Source organism: Helicoverpa zea, chromosome 25 (assembly GCF_022581195.2).
Source record: "Helicoverpa zea isolate HzStark_Cry1AcR chromosome 25, ilHelZeax1.1, whole genome shotgun sequence".
Classification (NCBI taxonomy): Eukaryota; Metazoa; Arthropoda; class Insecta; order Lepidoptera; family Noctuidae; genus Helicoverpa; species Helicoverpa zea.
This window is the reverse complement of record NC_061476.1, coordinates 3803628-3825011: the sequence shown is the minus strand read 5'-3', so window position 1 is coordinate 3825011 and position 21384 is coordinate 3803628. Positions and strand designations below refer to the sequence as shown.

The following is a 21384-nucleotide window of genomic DNA, read 5'->3' as shown; positions in this document are numbered from 1 at the left end:
CGCCACTTGTTAGCGGGGAAAATTACAAAAAAAAAAAATACTAACAAATATTTGAAATTCCTGAATTTGTATTGCCAGAAAAAATATGAACTATTTAAAATAATTGCTTCTTGGGCATGCACCCATTAGACGGCGATTTTTTACGCTTTTTAATAATAAGTAAGGTTCAGACTCTTTTATCTTTTATTTGAAATCTTGTAAATAAGTCTGAATTTTTGTCGTAAATGTTGTACGCAGATACGTATTAGGTACATAATTAATTATGACTTTTCTTCCAAAGTTTCAGATACCAAGGTTTACTTTGGCTATGGATACCATAACCTGATTGAAACAAGACTGCCCTTTTAACAACACTGCCCACATGTTTAAAAAAAAAACACGTTGTTTTCGAAAAGTTTTTCCCGCTGAACTATGCCCCGACTGCGCGGGTGTCATGCGCAGAAATCTTATCACAGTATGACCCGCGCGCCCTATCATTGCTGGCCGCGAGTGTTCCAAAGACGCGCGGAATCTCGGTTCAACACAGAATAAACTACTAAAATAACTAAATACTAAACTACTAAACTATGGTTACTAAAAACACTAAATATAACTTAGTGAAAACGCCCTCAGTTTAGTTTAAGTGTGTGTTTTTTTTTCTATATTTTTGAAAATGAAGACTTTATTCGTGTTCAATTTAGTGTTGTGTTTTTCGGCGAGTTTTGTGAGCGGTGAGTAATTTCTTTGTTGGAAAACAATTGTTTAAATATCATTTTATTTTAGGTATGTATTTAGGTATAACTATGATGTGCATCGTCTGTTGGTGGAAATTACTATTAAGATCTATAAAAATAAAAATATTAATTCAACTACATAAGTACAATTAAATAATTTGACTTATTTGCCGAATCAATCCTTTGAAACGTTTAACGCAACGATCTAAAAATAAGACACGTAATTAATTTTAACATAGAATCAATATCACATTTTAGGTAAGTATATGCTTAAACCCAACTTAATAATCGTCTTAGGATCAATCAGCAGTACTAAGTTGATTACTAAGTGGTTCTTGATATAGAAGCTTCCCAGTCGATTCGATTCGGCAAACTTTGATGCCTGTCGATAACTTATGCATAACTTCGGTCAGGAGTTCTGCCAACTTTAACCTAACTTAAACTTGTTAGGAGATCTACGACCGCTGTTAACAACATCAATTTTAAATTGGTTAAGTCTGAATATTGCGTCAAAATGTACCTAAGTATTTAGTATTCACTTATATACATAACTATTAAGCTATGCAAATCAGGGATCATAACTGTTAATTACCTACTATTGTATCATATTTGGACCCCATGCTGTACATTATAAAATGCGATAAACGATCGATATGAATATTAATATTTTTGAAGAAAGGAAACATGTAACTTACCACACAGAAATTCTTGAGCTACATACAAAAATCCCGAGATCCCGAGTATAGCACGTAGGCTATGCGAAAAGTGAGAAAAATGCAGGGATATGCAAGTGAGTGAATGAGCTAGTCAGTACATTAAAACGATAAATAAGTAAGTATGCCACAAAATGATGTCAAGACCTAACAAACATCGATAAAAGTAGGCAACATCTTAATACATATTACTTTTCTTAAAAAAATACTAAAAAACAAGACCTCCGCGATTTCTAAGAAGTAGATAACTTACAATTAAAGATAAATTGTTTGCTGTTCAAGCTAAAGCAGATTAGTGGAAATGTGACACGATCCAGAGTTACTATGGGTTCATGTGGCCGGGTTATCCACCTATGACGTCACCAGATAAAGTTTCGTAAGTTTATTACACGACTGATTACAAGAGTAGCGTTTGGGTTTGATATTTAAGTGTTTTTCGTAAAGTCATAATGTACATAATTAAGAGTGTTCCTCCAAAATCATATAAAGATTTCAATAAAATCAGAAATTAGTCTGAAAAAAATAATATATCTGACCTCCAGCTAAAGCTTTTAAAAATGCTGAGGTCACATAAATAAAGAAGTGCCTGTTGACAAAGAAAGTTCTTTAATCAACTCGCTTCAATTAATTCTTTGTGGAAAGCTGACAAACGACACCTAGAGGAAAAGGGCCAATTACTTGACATCAAAACGGCAAAAATATAGTCCGGAAAATATTGGAGTAAAAAATAACCCTAAACAGAAGAAGAAAAAAAAAGACGCACACGTATCACACACAATGAGAAAATAAAAAGAAAATTACAAAAACAAGGTAAAAAAAAAGTCTTACTAATTAAACACCACATTTTCAGTCTATGTGGTGTCCTATTCCTATTATTTCTATTCCTATACTTTTGTTTTGCAATATTAAAACTGAAAACGAAAGCATTAAGGTTGCTCTTTAGTCCTAAAATGCCCACAAAATAATTTAGCTCGCAAACTTTATGCAAACGTAGTTATAAAAATCTTATTAATATAGAGCACGTTGGTTAACGTTATCCCATATCGCTGTGGATCGCGCCACGGCGTTTAATGAAATATTTAATAATTCCTACTTGCCTCAGACTATGTGCTGTACGAGTACCCGCGGAGTGCAGACTTTTAGTCGGCCGATATTTTGTTTTGGCTCATTAAACAGTAGGTATGGTAATTCTTACATAACAGCGATCAGGTATTTAGCCGGTATCCCACCGACTGATACCGGCTGATACCGACTGGAATTTTCATAAAAAATATTTTTTGGATAACACCGACTGTTTAGTCTGCAGTGTGCAAGTTTTCTAAAGTTAAACAATTCCGCTAAGCCGCTAGTTTACGTTAAAATGGCGCCATTTTCTAGCTTTACTTGGAGTTTTTGAGGGTTAGTCTTTTTGTCTTTTATATATTATTTCAGGAGGTTTATCATCATTATCATCAGCCTATCGCAGTCCACTGCTGGACATAGGCCTCTCCAAGTGCATTCAGGAGGTTAATTTATCATAATTTATTAGGATTTATTCTTAACGATAAACACAACACACATTAAACTGCCTCGTAAGATTATCTACGAACTTTATTACTTAATTGATTTAATTTTACCCATAAAGCTTTAATTATGTAAGTACTTATTTACAAGGGTTAGATACCTTTACAGATACATATGTCAGGACTTACATAAATCAAGTAAAGAAGTTCTGGAGAAGGTATTGCTCTAACCTAAAACTTGTGTTGGTAGTAAAGTTTTTCCTAGGTCACCACTTAGGATATTGCTCCATCAATCATCGTCTAACAATCACAGCAACATCAACCCAATTCCTGGACAACGGATGGAGATCTAAGAATTATTTCCAAAGAGTGCCTAAAAGAAAGTTTGGCATTATCTTGATAAAAGTAAATTCAGAAATAGTGATGATTGTAAGCACTATTTGGATTAATTATTTCAGCTGATTAATTAATTCTCAGTAGGATAAATACCAACTAGTTAACTTTCAAGAACGATTTGGCCTCACATAAGTTCAAGACCTTAACACAAATATTGTGTAAGCTTAGGTTAAAGTAGATTTTTTTTGTTTATGTGCACTTATCTACTCCCACACTAAACTACATACCAACTACATGTTCAATTTGAAAATTCTTTCAGTGTTTGGTAGCCTTTTTATGTATTCATAAAAGGGACAAACGCTTATTTTTATCTATGTCCCTAAGCAGTTAAAACTGAAGAAATAAAAGTCTTTAGTTCACTTAATCTAAACCAATTTTGGCTACTTACGCGAAACGGCGAAATTAATCGAACAGCGACAATTAAAGTATATTGGATTACCCAACGATTATCATTATTGTCCGATTAAGTACAGTTTAGTTAATAATTAGGGCACTTTAGAATTGGGTTAATGCTTAGTCGCTAAATGTACTTAGGCGCAGGTACTTAGGTATACACCAGTCAGCTTGCAGTCAGCTTGTTAGTACCCTAATTAAATATTAATAAATTATCACCAGTAGATATTATTTAGGTAGGTATTATGTATTTAAATGATAAATGATATTTATTTTGCAAATAGGTTGAACACAGCATTTTACACGTCTTTTCATTAAAAGCGAGATGAAGTGGGTATTTCCTATCTTACTAACTTACTAATAAAACTAAAGGGGAGGACTTTAAAAGAGGATAAGTTTTTGATATTTAATAATAAATTAACTCAACATTTTTATTGCTCAACACAATTCCTACTTATGCCAGTCTCTCAGCACATAATTCCCTGAAAAATTTAGGAAAACTGAGAAAATTCACTTAAGTACAAAATCATTCACAAAGGAAATGTAAAAAGATGATTTTTAAAGGCATAAAAGGATTATGTAAGCCGCTACTATTTGTGTAAAAACAAGACTATTTTAATGCTGAACCTTGTTTTTCTCAAATGACCCGCTGTGGGTTAGCAGCGTGAGGCAGTGTCAGACCGCGGTAACTCTTTCGAACAATCCCGCAGCCCCGGTAAAGCTGAAACCGGACTAATTTCTGATTTTATTGAAATCTTTATATGATTTTGGAGGAAAACTCTTAATTATGTACATTATGAATATTATGATGTACGTTGTCATAAATTACAGTTCGCGACAGTCGACTTTGCTTTTCTGAAGTAGCCTACGCTAGCCATTTTTCGCTCCATAAATGCACAGAGTGTTTTGTTGATTCAATACATTTTTTACCACTGCATCGTCAAAAAGCTTCTAGACAACACTTAAATGAGTGACATTAGTTCCGCGAACAAACGAAGAATATTTCATAGAAATTGTCTCATAATCTGTTTATCTAAGACCTAAGTGGTCACGTAATGATGAAAGAGAAATGTGTCACGCTACCCTCGCACTCCGTAGTATGATCATCACGTGAGGACAATGTCTTGTCATTACCTCATATTAATTGATTAGTTGGTGTTGAATCACTCCTTCCGTGTCGAGTAAGACTTAGGTACTACTGATCTGGATCTGGCTGAGTTTTGGTTTCAGTTTCATTAAGTTGGGCGAAGTAAAAGTTGGTCTTATGTTTGTTTTAAAAACAGGAACCGTTCAGAATAACCCAAATCATAATTGAAATAAACGTATGTACCTAATTCAGTCTTTTGAATCTTTGATTCAAATTGAAACCATGTCAAGCTTCATCAAGCGGTTTCACTGAATTGCCCTATTTAAATAAGTAGCCTATAGCCTCCCTGGGTAAATTGCAAAGACTATTTATGGCAAATTGGCTATTTAACAATGTAATAATTTTTCAAAACGTTCCTTTAGTACCTGAGATTAGCGCTTTTAAGCAAACAAACAAACAAACTCTTCGACTTCATACTAGTATCTATATCAGTCTTTTAATTAGAAGTCAACTAAGTATCACCGACAAGTAATAAAGTAATCATTAGCCTCATTAATTCAGGGCAGGTGTAATAAAATCATCGTTTGCTTGTACACAGCACGTTTTATGGTCAGTCAGTCAGTAGTCAGTACATACATCGGCCCTGCATCTTTGAACATTAGGTCATCGGGATTATCATGCGTTTATTATAAACATTGAAGCTTGTCGATAGTGGATTTATTTCAATAATGTCGCTTTTCTTAGTCATACTTTATAATACCTAATCAGAGAATTAATTAGAAATATTTATGTCTATTATTTTTCAACCGGAAATGAGCTTGTATTGCATTGGCATTGGCATTTGTGCTTTACCTTAATTGGTTTTTGGTGTCGCATTCCATAAAGAAATAAGGTTATCTTAAATTATAATTGAATAGAAGAGTAGGTACATGCTTGAACATCAATGACTAATAGGTTCTAAATTTGAAGAAAATAAATAGGTAGGTAATTTTCTTGAGAAAACCTGGATTTATAAAATCTTAAATCGTCATCCACTGAGCAATCGTGGTGAAGGCCTTTTCTAGATAAGAAGAAAGCCGCGCAATACCGGACAATACATAAATGAAAGTTTTCATTAGAATATTGTGAAAATCTTGAACCTTCTTGAATTTCATAAGGTGAAAATAAGGGAAGCAAACTTCTAGGAATCCCTACATAAACCTTTTTCTAAGTAAACTCTCATTCATCTATCTCTTTCCAAAATACATGAAAATCAAGATCGTGTGCAACCACGGAGCCTTATTAAGCAATGCAAACTGTTTGTGCCAGCAGTGAGCACACGATCCTATCTCACGACAATTTATGTGACAACTACCAACATCATGTGTTCTTGACTTTATCCTAATCAGACAATTAGTAAGACACACATGAGCTTGGATTAATGCTAGACAAGTAATAAACTGGTCAAGTGCGAGTCCGGTTCGCTTGCGAAGGGTTCCGTTGTGTATCAATCTAAGAATAAAACGACTTAGAATTATGTCTGATACCTACGACCCTCGTAGAACAATAATTTGTTCTAAAAAAACAAAAACTGAAAACTACAACACAATAATTATTATTGTGTACAAAGTTTCATACATGACAATTAAAAATGTCAATAATTATTATTGTGTTGTAGTTTTCAGTTTTTGATGTCATTGTCATGTATGAAACTTTTAAATGGTTGACTATTACGTTTTATGAGATACAGCCTAGTTACGGACGTACAGCAAAGGCTTTGTAATTGTCTCCCATTTTACCCTTTGTATCCGGTACCCTAATAACAATAAAATTGCATTTCGTTATGTAATCATGTTGTTTTAAGGATAATTTAGTAATTGGTAGCTTTATTATGAGTGAATTAAGTTTGAAATGTAAGTTCTTATTTGTATGCCAAGTTAATTAATATAAGTGCCTATCAACCCGGATAAAGCTGCATTCGACTCCCATGGGTAAACACTACTTCCTCAGAACCGTGACCCTTTCTATACACATTAAATAACAACAATCATTTTGACATAAGGGAAAGATATACTGAGACTGAAATAGGATCTTGTGTCATAGCAATCTTACAACATGAAACTACATTGTAGATGAAGTGAATCCTACGCATGTTCTGATGCATATTGTCGATAAGGTCCGCCCGTGACTCTTCAACCTGATTCCACTGAATTGGATAATGCTTACTGCACACCACAAACTGCGGTTTGCACTTAAATAGCGATTCGTATTTAACTAGTTAACTGACAATGTCTTGCTTTAGTTAAATACAGGATAACAGTAGTAGGCCGTAGGAGTTCAGTTATTTCTGAACGAACTGGCCGTTTCAACCGCATCCGTTGAAAACTCCTTCCCGAATTCGAATAAAATACAGCCATGATACTCCCAAATAATGCGACTGCAGAACTGCCAAAAAACATTGTTTTAAAATATACTTACCTACATATTTGGACACAAAGAAATTTAAAAAAAGTTATATAGGCGCAGAGCACCATGATTATTTATTTCATTTTAACATTTTCGGAAAACTCACAGCTAGTAGAAACAATATGATTGAAATAGTATGACACTTGAAGGCCATTAAAAAGTTTTCACAAATAGGCTTACCAAATATGCATATCATTCTTTAGCCTTGTCAGGCTTTACAACCAGACTTAATTAATCTCAGAGACGACCATAAACCTCTTACCTTAATATCATTTTTCCCATCTTCCACAGCCTTATCATCATCAGAAGAGCTAGAAGTGACGGACACATGCTGCGCACACGGCGAGAGCGCGGCCATGACAGTAGCGTCATGCGCAAGCGTCGCCCCCCCTGAAGATATAGAACCGGAGCAGATGACTGTGTGTCTTGCTGCGGTGGCCAGTTGCTGTGAACAGCAGTTCTTGTAAGGAGTTAGATCTATTGTAGATATAATGAGAATAATGGACAAAAGTTCTCCTTGCCTGCTGGGGTCTCCTATATTGGAAGACGCCCTTTATTAGTTTTGTTTCTCTTTTATGTAAATATAAATCTCAATCCATCCTAAGGTTGTCTGGAAGAGATCGCTCTTAGCGATAAGACCGCCCATTATGTCACCTACTTTAACTAGATTAAGATAAAAAAATTAAAATTGGTGTAACTAATAAAGTATGTCAATCTATCTATATATTTAAATATACATTATTTCTATGGTAAAAACACTGTATTGGAGATTCAATAATAAATGGATAAAGGAAAGATTATCTACTTAATAATTGATTTGATTTTTAGATTCAAAGAATCATGTTCAGCTGGGATGAAACTAGCTGCTTCAAAGCGATGTAGTACTGCAGATTCGGAGATCGGAACGGTAATGCCAACTCCTTTAATTTATTTTTTTTATTTATTTTATTTATTACTAGCCTATAATGTCCCACTGCTGGGCAAAGGCCTCCCCATCTCGCTTCCACACTTCCCGATCCTTCGACCGAGTCCACCAGTCTCGACAGTAGGCATCTAGTTCGTCACGCCATCTCTTCCGGGGCCTACCCCGCCTGCGGTGTCCATTCTGGGGTGTCCACTGGGTGACAATATTTCGATTGATTATTAAAATTTAAACCTAGCTTAAGCCAGTTTCAACAGCACCCTGTGGGAAGTTTTTGCGATTATAGAAAGTGTAGCATCATCTGCCTAGCCTTTTTCCAACTACGTTGGGGTCGACTTCCAGTATTACTGCATGCAGCTGAGTCTAACTGGCTTCTGACGAATTCTTCGATAAATGGGCTATCGAACTGACTGATTTGTTTTCCAATCTTACCTGTAGATTAGCGAGTTAATCAAAATAATCTTCAGCCTTGTAATATTTGTAAGATAGTTCCTAAAACTTAATTTATTTCCAGACGTGTTGTGAGGAGTGTTCATTTGGAAGATGGACGGGCGAGTCTCAAGGCAAGGCAGCCTGTGGAGCTGCACCGTCTCCCGAAGGTGTCAGTCCTTCGACTGCGTTAAGGAAAGGGGCGTTCCATGCCTGCTGTTTGGTAAATATAGATTTACTTTAATCATTCATCGTTTTACAATATACAGCAAAATAAAAACTTAAGTATTGAGAGTGGTCTTGTGAAGGATTAGGCTCTAAGATTGTCTATCACCATATGTTAAAATATCGAGTGCTATGCAAAACAAAAAATCCCTATTTTTGTTTCTTCTTCTTCACTAATTTAATCTAATTACATATAAGCCCTTTCGAAAGCATGAACTGAAAGGCTTTGAAACGACCGACTCAAATATGCCACAGACTAAGACTGAAAGTGAAACAGAAACAAGTTATGATGATTCTTTTAACGTTTTAGGAAGCAGCAGAAACTCCAGAAACGACTACAGAAAAGAAACCTGAGACTACAACAGAGAAAAAGATAGAGACCACTACTGAGAAGAAAGTGGAGAAGAAGAAGTGTAAAAAGGACTCTTGTGAACATGAGTGTAATGACGACGATGGAGTTATACGATGCTCCTGTCGGGAAGGATTTAGGCTTCAACCTGATAAGAAATCATGTAAAGGTATGGCTGATATATTTTTAGTACATCGTGATTCTGAAATAAAGTTATAGAAGCTTGATCTATAAATATCAAATATACCTATATGCCACATCATTTCGGCTATCCAGTTCATTCTTATTCCATCTATATAATTTCTTTTGCACCACTAAAATAATTAAAAACACTGCCTTTACAGTACTTATCATTACTTTTATCTTCCATCTTCTGCTTCTTATCCATATGTATTCTTTTTATTTTTCATTTTCTGCTTCTTTTCTATATGTATGTATTTATTCATTACACACATAGATATAAATGAGTGTGCAGAAGCTACGGATGATTTGTGTACAGCGGAGGACACGGTGTGTCACAACACTCCCGGAGCCTTCAAGTGTGTCCCCATCAAGAAGAGGGATGTGGGCCTCAGCTGCCCTCCTGGCTTCAAGAGGAATATCATCAACCAGGTGTGCGATGGTGAGTTTAATACTAAGTATTTCGTCACGTAAATCAGTGACATACTTCCCTCTTTCTTTACTTCTTTCGTGTTATTTACGAAGTCATCTTGAATTATCATCCTAAACCTAGTTAGCCTCTGTAGGCTTTCCCATGTCACTCCATTGGCGAAAAAAGAAGAAATACAAAATATATGTAAGCATCTACATAACCCACACTTATTTTTTCTTATTAGTCAAAGAAAATACATGCGCATATACATATACATATATGTAAATAATGAATTCCAGATATCAACGAATGCCAGCTGCCCCGGCCTCCTTGTCCGAAATACCTCTGCGAGAACACGATAGGCGGGTACAAGTGCGCCGGGAAGACCGGCAAGCCATTCACAGAGGCTTTACCTGGGGCTGTCACTGAACCTACCGTCAGTTCCACTTCTCCCAAGAACGATATCTGCCCTCCTGGCTTTAGGGCGGGACCTGATGATGAGTGCGTTGGTTAGTATGATGGAATATTTGCTTTTGCTTGCTTAGTACAGGATAATTGTTAGTCGTAAGGAACAGTGGTCATTTATTGCCTTCGACTGATATAAAACTCATTTGTAACCTATTTTTCCCAATGCTGCTGATTTAAGAATGAGACCTCTCTTGTTTTTAAATTGATTTACAAACAAGTTAAATAAAAGCTTGTAAAGCGCTCATGTTAAACTAACTTTTATTACCGTTCGTCGTTCATCGCCCACAATCTATGTCTTGTCATCATCAGTAACCATCTCCTGTTCAATAAAGTTAATAATTTCCTTTTTTTTTCAGATATTGACGAGTGCGGTGAAAGCCTAGACGACTGCCAGCATCTATCACAGCACTGCATCAACACACACGGGAGCTTCTTCTGTCAGGACCACGTGTCCAAGCGCTGCGCTCCCGGTTTTAAGGTCAACAGCGCTACTGGGATATGCGAAGGTATCATATTTATTTAATTTTAAGGTAAGCTTACATTAATGCTTAAATAACATACATATATAAACAGGTACAATTTGCTAATTACAAGCTTCCACATGTATCATCAGGTTACATCTAAAGTAACTACATCAGCATTTGATGAGCCTAAGTTTCCTTCCGTATAGGCCTTGTAAGCCATCAGCGCAAGTGCCAAAACCAAACATCTTGTCACGGGTTCAGTTAAATACTGAAAGTCCATTGAACAGTTTCCTCCATAATACGGGAATTAAAATGTTATGTTTGTAGTCTCAACTCAATATTCTAAGGTTTGAAGAAGAAGATAAGTTGCCTATGTTAAAGAATCCTAAAATGATCTGTTATAGATATTGATGAATGTGAGGAAAGTTCAGAAGTGTGCCAGCGGACTGAGGTGTGCATCAATCTACCCGGAGCTTACAATTGCAAGTCCAAAATTAGCACTTTACCCAAGTGAGTGCCAGCTTTATATCCTGCTCATCTTTACAAACGGCATACGTAATATCTTCTTTTCTAACTTAGATAACTTCATGGTGGCATTTTCTAGGTTGGCGACTAAGACATGTCAAGAAGGAACAAGGGCTCGTCCAGGTGGATCAATATGCGAAGGTGAGTCTACCATCAATATGGTAATATTTGTCATCATCATCATCAGCCTATCGCAGTCCACTGCTGGACATAGGCCTCTCCAAGTGCACGCCACTGAGATCGATTTTCGGCTTCTCGCATCCAGCTCCTGCCAGCCGTCTTGCGCAAGTCATCACTCCACCGTGCCTGAGGAGGTAATATTTGTACTGAAGAAAAAAACATTGAGAGGTTTCTTCCACCACTTTTTCTTCCCAGCACAAACACATAGGAAATGGTGAAGGGCAGGCGTTATGTGGGCTGTCTTTTGAAGACCTTCAAAAACTGATGATTTTCAGCTGACTTTAAATAAACGATTTCTATCTCTATTAATTTATCTTTGGTAGTAACGTGTTCCTTTACATTTCAGATATCGACGAGTGCAGAGAGGGCACACATCTCTGTGATCAGTTCCAGAACTGCATTAACACGTTTGGAGGACACGAATGTCGCTGCAAGAATGGTTTCGAGCTGGATTCCACTTCTGGGTCTTGTGTTGGTCTGTACACTGAAATAATCATAATGAGAAGAAGACTAACGTTTCGAGAAAATGAGATGCGATGCAAAATTGAAAATAACCTACTTAAGAACAGGAAGCTAAGGTTTAAAAAAGAATTGCACTGGGCTATCTTTGCGTCAATGATGCTTAGAAGAAAGTTCTTTCATTTATTTACTTGTCTAAAGACCTATATATTCGCTACATTCCATCATTTTCATCGTTGCATTGCCCAATTTCTATGTTGATAACTTAATCAGCAATCTCTTCCAGACATCGACGAATGCTCTCTGAAGCTGGACAACTGCGACAACGGACAGCACTGCCTGAACCTGTTGGGTACCTTCACGTGCACCAGGAAGCCTGTTACCAGCAGCACCACATCCACCACCAACCCACCCATGTATGAGTACGAGTATTATGACTCCGAGTAAGTATGGCGATAAAATAGAAATATGAATATATTGCCTCGGGATTTAGGAGAATCTAGTAATTTATGTAGTATCGTTGGTGCATTTAACATACAATATTATGTAAAAGCTGCAAAAGAAATACATAACATGGAGGTGTCAATCGCAATGGACCGTATTGGGAGGTGGTGAAGTAAATGAAGAAAATATTTTATTTAAGACTACAATGTTGTTTTACAGCGAGGAGAACTCAACAACCGACAGCGGAACAGTTCCAACAGTAGCAACAATCCCCACAACGTCTAGCACCACAACGACCACTACTACTACCACCCCCAAACCCACTACCACATCCACCACCACCACTACCACTACCACCACTCCCAAACCCACTACCACTTCTTCCACCACTACTGTCAGACCCAGGTACCCTCCCTACTATTACCCCAGAAGAACCACAACGAGTACCACAGTCAAACCAGTTACACCAAGAAGGCCTGAATACCCATACAATAGGAGACCAGATTATCGCAGACCAGAATACTATCCTAGCCCTGACAACCCTAGAAGACCAGGCTCAGATCCTCGTTACAGACCTGATGTGTACACGACTCCTGAACCCAGGCCACAGCCACCTCCGATTCCAGAACTACCGCCAAGACCTGGAACTCCAGTTAAACCGACTCCTGAAACACCAGAGGACAGGAGAACGAATGAAATAGGTGGAGACAAGCCTGATGAACCGGAGCCAGGGTTCGATATTAATGATCTACATTGTTTGGATGGCTATGAGAAAGATGCTGAAGGCAACTGTGTTGGTAAGTCAACAGTAATTTAAAAAATAAACATTATCAACTATTGCAAGTTACTGCTTGGGGCGTAGGTGACGCCCAACTAGCACAAAATTATGAACCAAATGAAGGAGCTTAGAGAATGACAAAATTATAATAACAGAAAAATTTTAAGAATAGCAATATCTGGCCTGTGCATTGTTTTCATTACTGTGATCACTATGTTTTTATTAAGTAGGTACATATCATGATTTATTTTCTTTCAAATTATTATATTTATAATTTTTTTGTTAATCTACTTTTTGTATCTACCTAATTATTATCTCCCTTGTGGCATTAAGTCCGCCGATGTACCATTTTTGTACATAAAGTAAAAATGAATAAATAACACACTTTTCAAATAGAAGTAAATAGAAGTGAGCTTTAAAGAACGTTGAGTGTTGTAACTTGTAACTTGTTAGCATATCCAACTTTTCGTAACCTTACAACTGTTCTGACGTTCTAACATATTAAGAGTCTGCAAAGGCCTATTTGAAATAATATTTTACTTTAACTTCCAGATACCGACGAATGTTCCCTCGGCCAACACTCTTGTAAGAACACGGAGGTGTGTGTGAACAAGAAGGGCGGCTACATCTGCGAGTGCATGGCCGGCTTCCGCAGGGAGCCCGGCGGCTACTGCGTGGTGATCACCACCAGTACTAGTACCACTACCACTAGTACCACCACTGAGAGGACTGCAAGTGAGTTTATTTTTAACATTACTCAAATATAAATCCTGTAATGCGGTGCGTTTACAAAGAAAAACCTAGATCGATTCCACTATACGTAGTAAACGGACGTCCTTTGCAATTTTAGAGTAACTTAGACACTACGCTACTTAAACTCGTATTTATCGGAAAGCTACATTCATCGACGACGCGACGTCGCACCTATTGCAGTTTAATTTCTATCTAAATATGTACTCAAATAACAACTCCTTCTTCTATTAATTAAGATAATTTGATTGCAGTAAGCTCTCCGGAATGGGGTTACACCCCAGCTAGGCCGGGACGAAGGTATCCACCGGCACCCTGCGAGCTGGGCTATACCTACGACACCAGTGAAGGCAGATGTGTTGGTAAGATCATTATTATTATGACCAGGCAGAGTAATAAAAGGTTAAAAATGTGTTAAAAAATCATCGGAATTTTAGAGTGCCTAAGCTATCCCCCTGCTAGAAGGACTGACGATCTGTCCAAAGTCGCCGGGAAGCAGTGGATGCGGGTAGCTGAAGATTTAGCAGGAGGCCTTTGTCCAGCAGTGGACGTCTTTCGGCTGACATGACAAAGCTATCAATAAGTGATGAAAAAGCTTTTGGGGAGTGCTTTGAATTTTCAGTTAAGAAGCCACATGCTTAATGAATATTTTTATATCAATCTGCAGACATAGATGAATGCGCAACGAACAAAGCCACCTGTTCACCTCGGGAAGACTGTATCAACGTAGAAGGAGGATACCGCTGCGAGTGCGGCAGGAGATGCCGCGGGGAGGTCGATAGACCAACTTATTGTAAGTTACTTTGAAAATAGAACGTGAAAATCCCTAATAAACGGTTGTTTTAAGAAAACTGACGTCAATGTTATCGGTGAACTTGGATCTTACTTGCATTAAATAATGGGTATAATTTAGGCGGTCACCAAAAATATTTTTAGGACTCTAAGCTGAGGCACCAAATAAAATAAACAACTCCAAAAAAAATTAATTGACTTTATTAGAAGGGCACTAAAGTATATAATATTATGATCCAAAAAAAATTAAATAACATCAGAAAAATCGCAAATCTCGCACAAAAATTATTTTTTTTTTGGTTCCCAAAATGGATTAATGGTCACCAAATTCTATCCTACTCAAAGATTAATATTAATACCAAAAATCAAAGTTAGTGACGAAAACGAATCGCTGCAAAACCGACTCCACGTAATCTTGTCTGCCCTACCCCTAGTAGAGTGCAATTCAAAACCGCGTAGGCGCGGAGGGGCGAGGCGGCCTGCGAGCTGAGGCGCAGGTAGTTTCAGCGCTCGCCGCCGCGGCTGAGGCGCAAGCCGAAGCTGCGGTGGTGAGCGTGAAAACCATCTGCAACGATAAGCTCGCATGGGACCGCCGGAGCCCCGCAGTGCCGGAGCCGTGACAGAAGCCATGTTGCTGCATGTTGCGTGCTTACATTTTAAACGTACTGAGTTACACCCAAATTCATATAACAATAAATAAGCAACGTACGTTTGGGAACCCCAGTATAATAATTGGTATTTGGGAAATATTCTAGCGATCGTTAGCTTTTTTAGTCTAACAAAAATGACCAAATTAGAAGTCATGGTATTACATAATTGGTAACATCTAAGTAGTGACAATATATAATATTTGGTCTAAAGTGTATTTTAAAGGCGTCCATATATTTTTTTAGTAGTCAATAATACGAAAAAATGCTTTTATTTAATAATATTTTTGGAAACGTTATTTGGTGACTATTTATCCATTTTGGTAACCGTTTAGAATTTTTTTGGTAGTAAAATAGGTACTTTTTTGGGTGGTGTTTAAACACAAGCCTTAAATAATGTTGAGAATGTACTTTATGCGACAATGGAAGCAATAATTCATTGGAAAAGCTCCTCAAAACAATAGGTCCAATCAGACCCAATCAGACCTTCTGCAAATACTCGAAGAATCAAATTTACCTAGCAGTTTTTCAACCAGTGGATTAACACAATTAACATAAACCGGCACGCATTTTTTCATCAGTACCTAATAAATCATGAAGCCCTAGGGCCAGTAAATATCAGAGAACATATTTATACCTCATGTGACCACCGAAAACATAACCCTCATCATGTTTTCAATCCACAGCGCCACCAGCATCATCATCAACAGCCCGCACCATATCCCCCGCATCCACCTCGGGCCGCAACGTGATCACAGTGGGCGCGCAGTACGGGCAGCGCGGGCCCTACTCGCCGCGCCCCGCCTACACGCGCCTGCCCGACTCCGGCGCCATGGTGGCCTCCTGTCCCTGGGGGTACAAGCTCACGCCTGATAAGAGGTGTTATGGTGAGTGGGGAAGAAAAGTTTCCATGAGAACAAATTAGTAGATCAATCGAAGGTGATCAAAAATAAGCTGCAGCATATGCCAAACAAAATTGGGACTACCTTTTGAAATTAGATGCAAACTATGTAATTCTTTTAATTGTTTTGAGGGTTAAAACGCTGCTTCTAAAGCCATTACTGCTAAACACTATAAATGCACTATAAACGTAACTAATAAAGTCGTCTGTAGCCACAAAGTCTTAAAAATTGATGAGGTCTTTAAAACTATAGAACAAACATTATTATTTTCCGTTATCGTCTTTATTATTGCAGATTAGTTATTTCAAACTTTTAAGTAATTCAAATTCAATTGAAAATTATTTACTCAAACTTGGCTGCAAAACAGCACTTTTTTAAAGTCAAAAATTACAAGAGACAGCCCCAAAAACGCCATTCACCACTTCCTATGTGTTTTTGTTGGGAAGAAGAAGAGGCGCAACAAACTGCCCAGCAACTAATTATCATAATCTTCCTTACCTTTCCTATAGATATCGACGAGTGTGCCCGCAATGTCTCGGAGTGCGGTCCTCAACAGAGGTGCGAGAACTTCTACGGAGGCTACTCCTGCCAGTGCCCCGCTGGTCACAGGCTCGTCGGGCAGAACCAGTGCGAGGATATCAACGAGTGCATGCATGGCAACGTGAGTCTTATTCATAACTTCTGTAGAATGGTGAAGGGAAACTTCTCGAGGAAACCTATACTATGAAATGAAGTCGGAAATCATCAACGCGGTTTGACTAACGCTCTAATTTTCTCTGTATGAGAGGAGGCCAGTGTCTAGTAGTAGGAAGATAAATTGATACAAATCTACAAGTTGTTAGGGTACCACATGTGGTTTTCGATCAACGAGTTGTAGGTAGATGACATGGCCTCTGGTTAACAGATTATCAGACTGCTGCATAAAATGCCCTTGTATGGTTTTCTAATATATTCAAGTTAAAAAAAGCTCTAAAGTCAATATGAAGTTCTTGTTCTTGGCTTTAAATATCTTTAATTAAAATAACTTAAGTACTTTTTACACATAAAGTTGCTGATCAACCATTCTTGGCATCGATAAAATGATCCCTATTTCACACCCCCAGCCATGTGCCTACAACGCCGACTGTCTCAACACATACGGTTCATACCGCTGTGCGTGCCGCGAAGGGTTCCGCAACGCCCCCTCCAACGACAAGGTGTGTGTGGACGTGGACGAGTGCTCCGAGACCCCCGGGGTCTGCAGCCAGGGCTGCTCCAACACCTGGGGGAGCTACCGGTGTTACTGCAAGAGGGGGTACCGACTGGATGAGGAGACGAAGTAAGTTAAACTTAAAATAACCCGGTAAAAATATGGTAGATTTGCAAAGAGGAACCAAATCATGACTGCCTGATTTACAAATTAACATTTTTACTGCATTATTGTGCTTTAACCCCTTGTGCGCAGATCTACGCGAGACACAATGGATTTTCTATTGTTCTCTAATAAGCGGCGTTCAAGAGATTAAGCATGCTCAAAATATGTGGTAAAATGTACTTAGTATTCCTAACACACATTTCCCAGCAGCCAGGTTTCTCTTCACATTCTGTTAGGTTTAACAGATCAAGCCTCTAGTCTTATTATCTTTCATTCAGTCGAAACAAGTAGGTACCTACCCTTCTAATGAAAATTTGGATAGCGCAAGATTTCATACTTGATATTCTGCAAAGAGTTCCTGCAATTTTGTCTATTTATGTTTTACACGCTGATGTGTAAGACTTCTTTGAGTAATAAAATTAAATGTCCTATGACCTATGTACCTATTTGCTTATCTTTCTCAGACAATGCGTGGACGTGAACGAATGCGAGGAGTACTCCTCAGTGCGAATCCGTGGCAAGCTGTGCGGCGGCGAGTGCATCAACGAGCCCGGCAGCTACCGCTGCTCCTGTCCTGCTGGTTACAGGCTCTCTGAGGATAGCAGGAGCTGCGTCGGTAAGGACCTACTAAATAAACCGTTGAGTAATAAAGAATGGGTCCAGTTCTAATCTCTGTCAAGGTCTTCGTTGACAGTCGCCCATAGCTCATAGCCATAGCGATGATTTTGGTTCGGTTCCTCTTCGATTGTATTTTCCCCCTTCTTATGATTAGCATCAAGTATGTTTAGCTTAGCTGGGTTCAATCTATCTCAAAAACTGTTTCTACAATCTATCCCAAATGTGATCGATTGAAATATCTGCCAAGATTTTTAATCTCCAACTAGTCATGTAAGGTTCTATCAAAAATCTTACACTTTTCCTTAGAGTACCACATACTGCAGTCTAAACAGTCGGCCGACAGATGGCCAGAAAATATGATCGTGATTATGTGCGTACCACCATTGGTCTATGGTACTATTCATTTTAAAGTTTTTTCAAAAGTTTGCAGGGTACTTTTTAGAAGATCTGATTTATGTGATTTGCTTATGTTCTTCCTCCAGACATAGATGAGTGCGAGACGGGCGAGGCTCGCTGCGCGCACAGCGCGGAGCCGGGCTACGTGTGCCAGAACACGCGCGGCAGCTACCACTGCCACCACATCGACTGTCCTGCTGGATATCGGCTCGAGGATAAGCAGTAAGTCTATAACTAAAACACATCATGTTCCTTCTGAAGCCTTTTATGTACCAGGGCTGCGGCTTTGGCCCTGGTGGGCCCCACCGGGGAGTCAGTCTATAGCTTAAATAGCAATCAACAATCCATCTATAACGCCTTCCTTTAGTACTAATTGCTGTAGGCTATCAAGATTTATAATGCATTTTAAATCTATACTCATCGATCCACAGGAATTACCACTTCTATTTTCTATACCAGATATTTTTGTGAATAAGACCATGCCTTCATCTTCGCCGAGCCAGATTTGATATTGTCCATGTCACAGGCGAACGTACTACAGTAGACATGACTTTTTCATGTCTACTTGAGAAGACCAATTTGTAAGTCTTTATAACTTGGCATGAGTGGAGTAGAAAATTTAAAACCAAAGTGAATAGGACACAAATTACCTCTTAATATCAAAATTCTCATTATGCAAAAACGACCTGTTACAAGGACTCTTATATATGAATGGCACACAAACAAAAGCCCCATTTACTTCCACATAAACCCTTTTTCCAATAACAAGTTGTAAAATTACCTTCCAGCCGCTGCGTCCGCGTGCAGCGCTCGTGCCAGGTGGGCGACTGGACGTGTCTGCAGCGGCCCAGCACCTACAGCTACAACTTCATCACCTTCGTAGCCAACATCTACCTGCCTTCAGGAAGTGTTAGTACAAAATGATTGTCTACTAATTGTATTATTTGTAATCGTGCATCATTTTTAAAGCTTATCAACCTACCTAAGATAAAGGTCGGTACCACAGTCTTCTTCAGGAGAATGTGTTTTTTTTTTTAGCCATTTATTTAGCCAAAAGACTTTAAACTAGAGTTAGATTAATAATCTTGGGGAACGTTTGTGTGTGATAATGTGAATCGAATGTATTTTTACCTAACAAAGAAAAAGAGGAGGTGCTACTAGACGACGTGTAACTTTTTTATTTTTTATCTACTTTAAGAAGACTAAGCAACTTTCAACTTAAATTATTTAAGTAACACATCTTTTATGATTTTAAAGGGGCACTTATGACCAACCAGTCCTGTTCACTCATTTGTCACTTCCAGGTGGACTTGTTCACAATGCACGGGCCGGCGTGGCGGGAGTCTGTCGTGAGCTTCGAGATGAGAATGATATCTGTGGAAGCGTCGCCAGGAGTCAACCCTGCTGGCCTCAGTTGTTTTGAGTAAGTTTACCTACTTCAAAATACTTCACCATGTTGAAGTTTCTGGCTTTTTCATGTTTTTTTTTTAATGAGCCAATAAGTAGACTAGGTCCAAACTTTGACTTAACTCCTCAACCAAGTTTTTGACTAATATGACGTTCCCTAGAAGTGAGAAACCAAAGACCAAAAATCCTGAAATCCCAAACAATCTGAAGAAAACGGTCTTGTGAATTATAGTTTTCGAAAAATTATTACTAGGTATTGGCTTCTTTGAACATTGCGTAAGGTAAGTCACTGCTCCAAAACCATATTTAGATAACATCGGGTGACAGCAGCTAGCTGGTAAAGCCCACATGCGCGTACTTGTGCTCTGAATTTAGCTGCGAGCCGCCATTGAGTTGGGCGAGAACTATAACTAAGTACCTACTTATCAAGCATATCAACTAGCTGACGATAATCCTCTTTCCATCCTCAGCATGCGGCCATCAGGCAACACCTGCGTGATCTCCCTGCTGTGTTCACTCCAAGGTCCTCAAGTAGTGGAGTTGGAGCTCACCATGTCGCTGTACCAGCACACCATGTTCGCAGGGTCGGCAGTCGCCAGGCTTGTCGTTATTGTGTCGCAGTATGAATACTAGGGGGACAGGTTTTAGGGAATATTCGTAAGGAAAGATGACTGTCGTGGATAGTACAACCCTAGTTATTTTTAGGCTGTGCTCAAACCAAACTGACTGCCGAATGTGAGCGAACTGTACGCAGCTTATTGTATTTCCATACCATTCACTTTTTCGTTCCATCTAACCGACAATTATGCGTAATATGCTTAGACGAAGAATGCTGACATTCAGTTTGGCTTGAACGCAGCCAGATTTGTTGGTGTTTAATGGAGTAGAATCAGAAATCAAGTCGAAAGTGTGTTGTCTACGTCGCATATCATCAGGTAACATTGTTTAAGCGCGTGCCTACCACCAATCAAAGAAATAATTAAATTTGGACAATAAAGGGTTGTACTATCCCGACAAGCCCCCAAAGACACATCTGGGCCAAAAAACCATTTTCAAATAAACAGCCGTTTTACCTAACACAACTATATACATTGAAAACTAAATGTAAAAAATCCTAGTAAACAGTCGTTAAAAATATGTTGTCGGTGAACTTAGGCCTTTGACTACCTATAGCGATTAATGTTTACTTGAGTAAATATATACATCGCTTATTTAGCAACGAAGACTTCTACTGCCTGTTTCTTTCTTTTGTTATCAAACTTTTAAAATGGTTGCACGTACTTTAGAGTTTATGCAACAAACATTACTTGTAATAAAAATATTGTAAGTCATACTTTTTGTTACCTTTCTTGTTAATACGTTATATGTAGTAACTACTTAATATTTATATATTGTCTGGTATTAAATACCTAATAATTAAGAAACTCCGCCTTG

The 21384-nt window shown here is 38.2% G+C and overlaps 1 protein-coding gene across 2 annotated transcripts; it reads left to right on the top strand.

The window, feature by feature from the left end:
- Positions 1-464: 464 nt before the first annotated feature.
- Positions 465-21374, top strand: LOC124642623 (fibulin-1-like). 2 transcript variants are annotated; one of them, XM_047181139.1, is made up of 24 exons: positions 465-710; positions 7541-7712; positions 8078-8156; positions 8686-8823; positions 9136-9343; positions 9674-9796; positions 10066-10275; positions 10591-10740; positions 11103-11208; positions 11303-11364; positions 11750-11878; positions 12149-12305; positions 12526-13103; positions 13637-13819; positions 14089-14196; positions 14502-14627; positions 15960-16160; positions 16685-16836; positions 17279-17493; positions 17994-18145; positions 18630-18765; positions 19332-19452; positions 19848-19966; positions 20421-21374. In XM_047181139.1, the coding sequence occupies exons 1-24, from the start codon at positions 653-655 to the stop codon at positions 20581-20583; spliced, it is 3846 nt and encodes a 1281-aa protein (XP_047037095.1). In that variant the 5' UTR covers positions 465-652; the 3' UTR covers positions 20584-21374. The 2 variants fall into 2 exon arrangements, with proteins under 2 accessions (XP_047037095.1, XP_047037094.1); XM_047181138.1 differs by having other exon boundaries at positions 9632-9796.
- The last annotated feature ends 10 nt before the right edge of the window (positions 21375-21384 follow it).

Excerpts from the sequence above, each read along its gene's own strand:
- LOC124642623 (XM_047181138.1), top strand. The coding sequence starts at position 653 with ATGAAGACTTTATTCGTGTTCAATTTAGTGTTGTGTTTTTCGGCGAGT. Across the intron at positions 10,741-11,102 it reads CGCTACTGGGATATGCGAAG|ATATTGATGAATGTGAGGAA; the intron begins GTATCATATTTA and ends GATCTGTTATAG. Across the intron at positions 11,879-12,148 it reads CACTTCTGGGTCTTGTGTTG|ACATCGACGAATGCTCTCTG; the intron begins GTCTGTACACTG and ends AATCTCTTCCAG.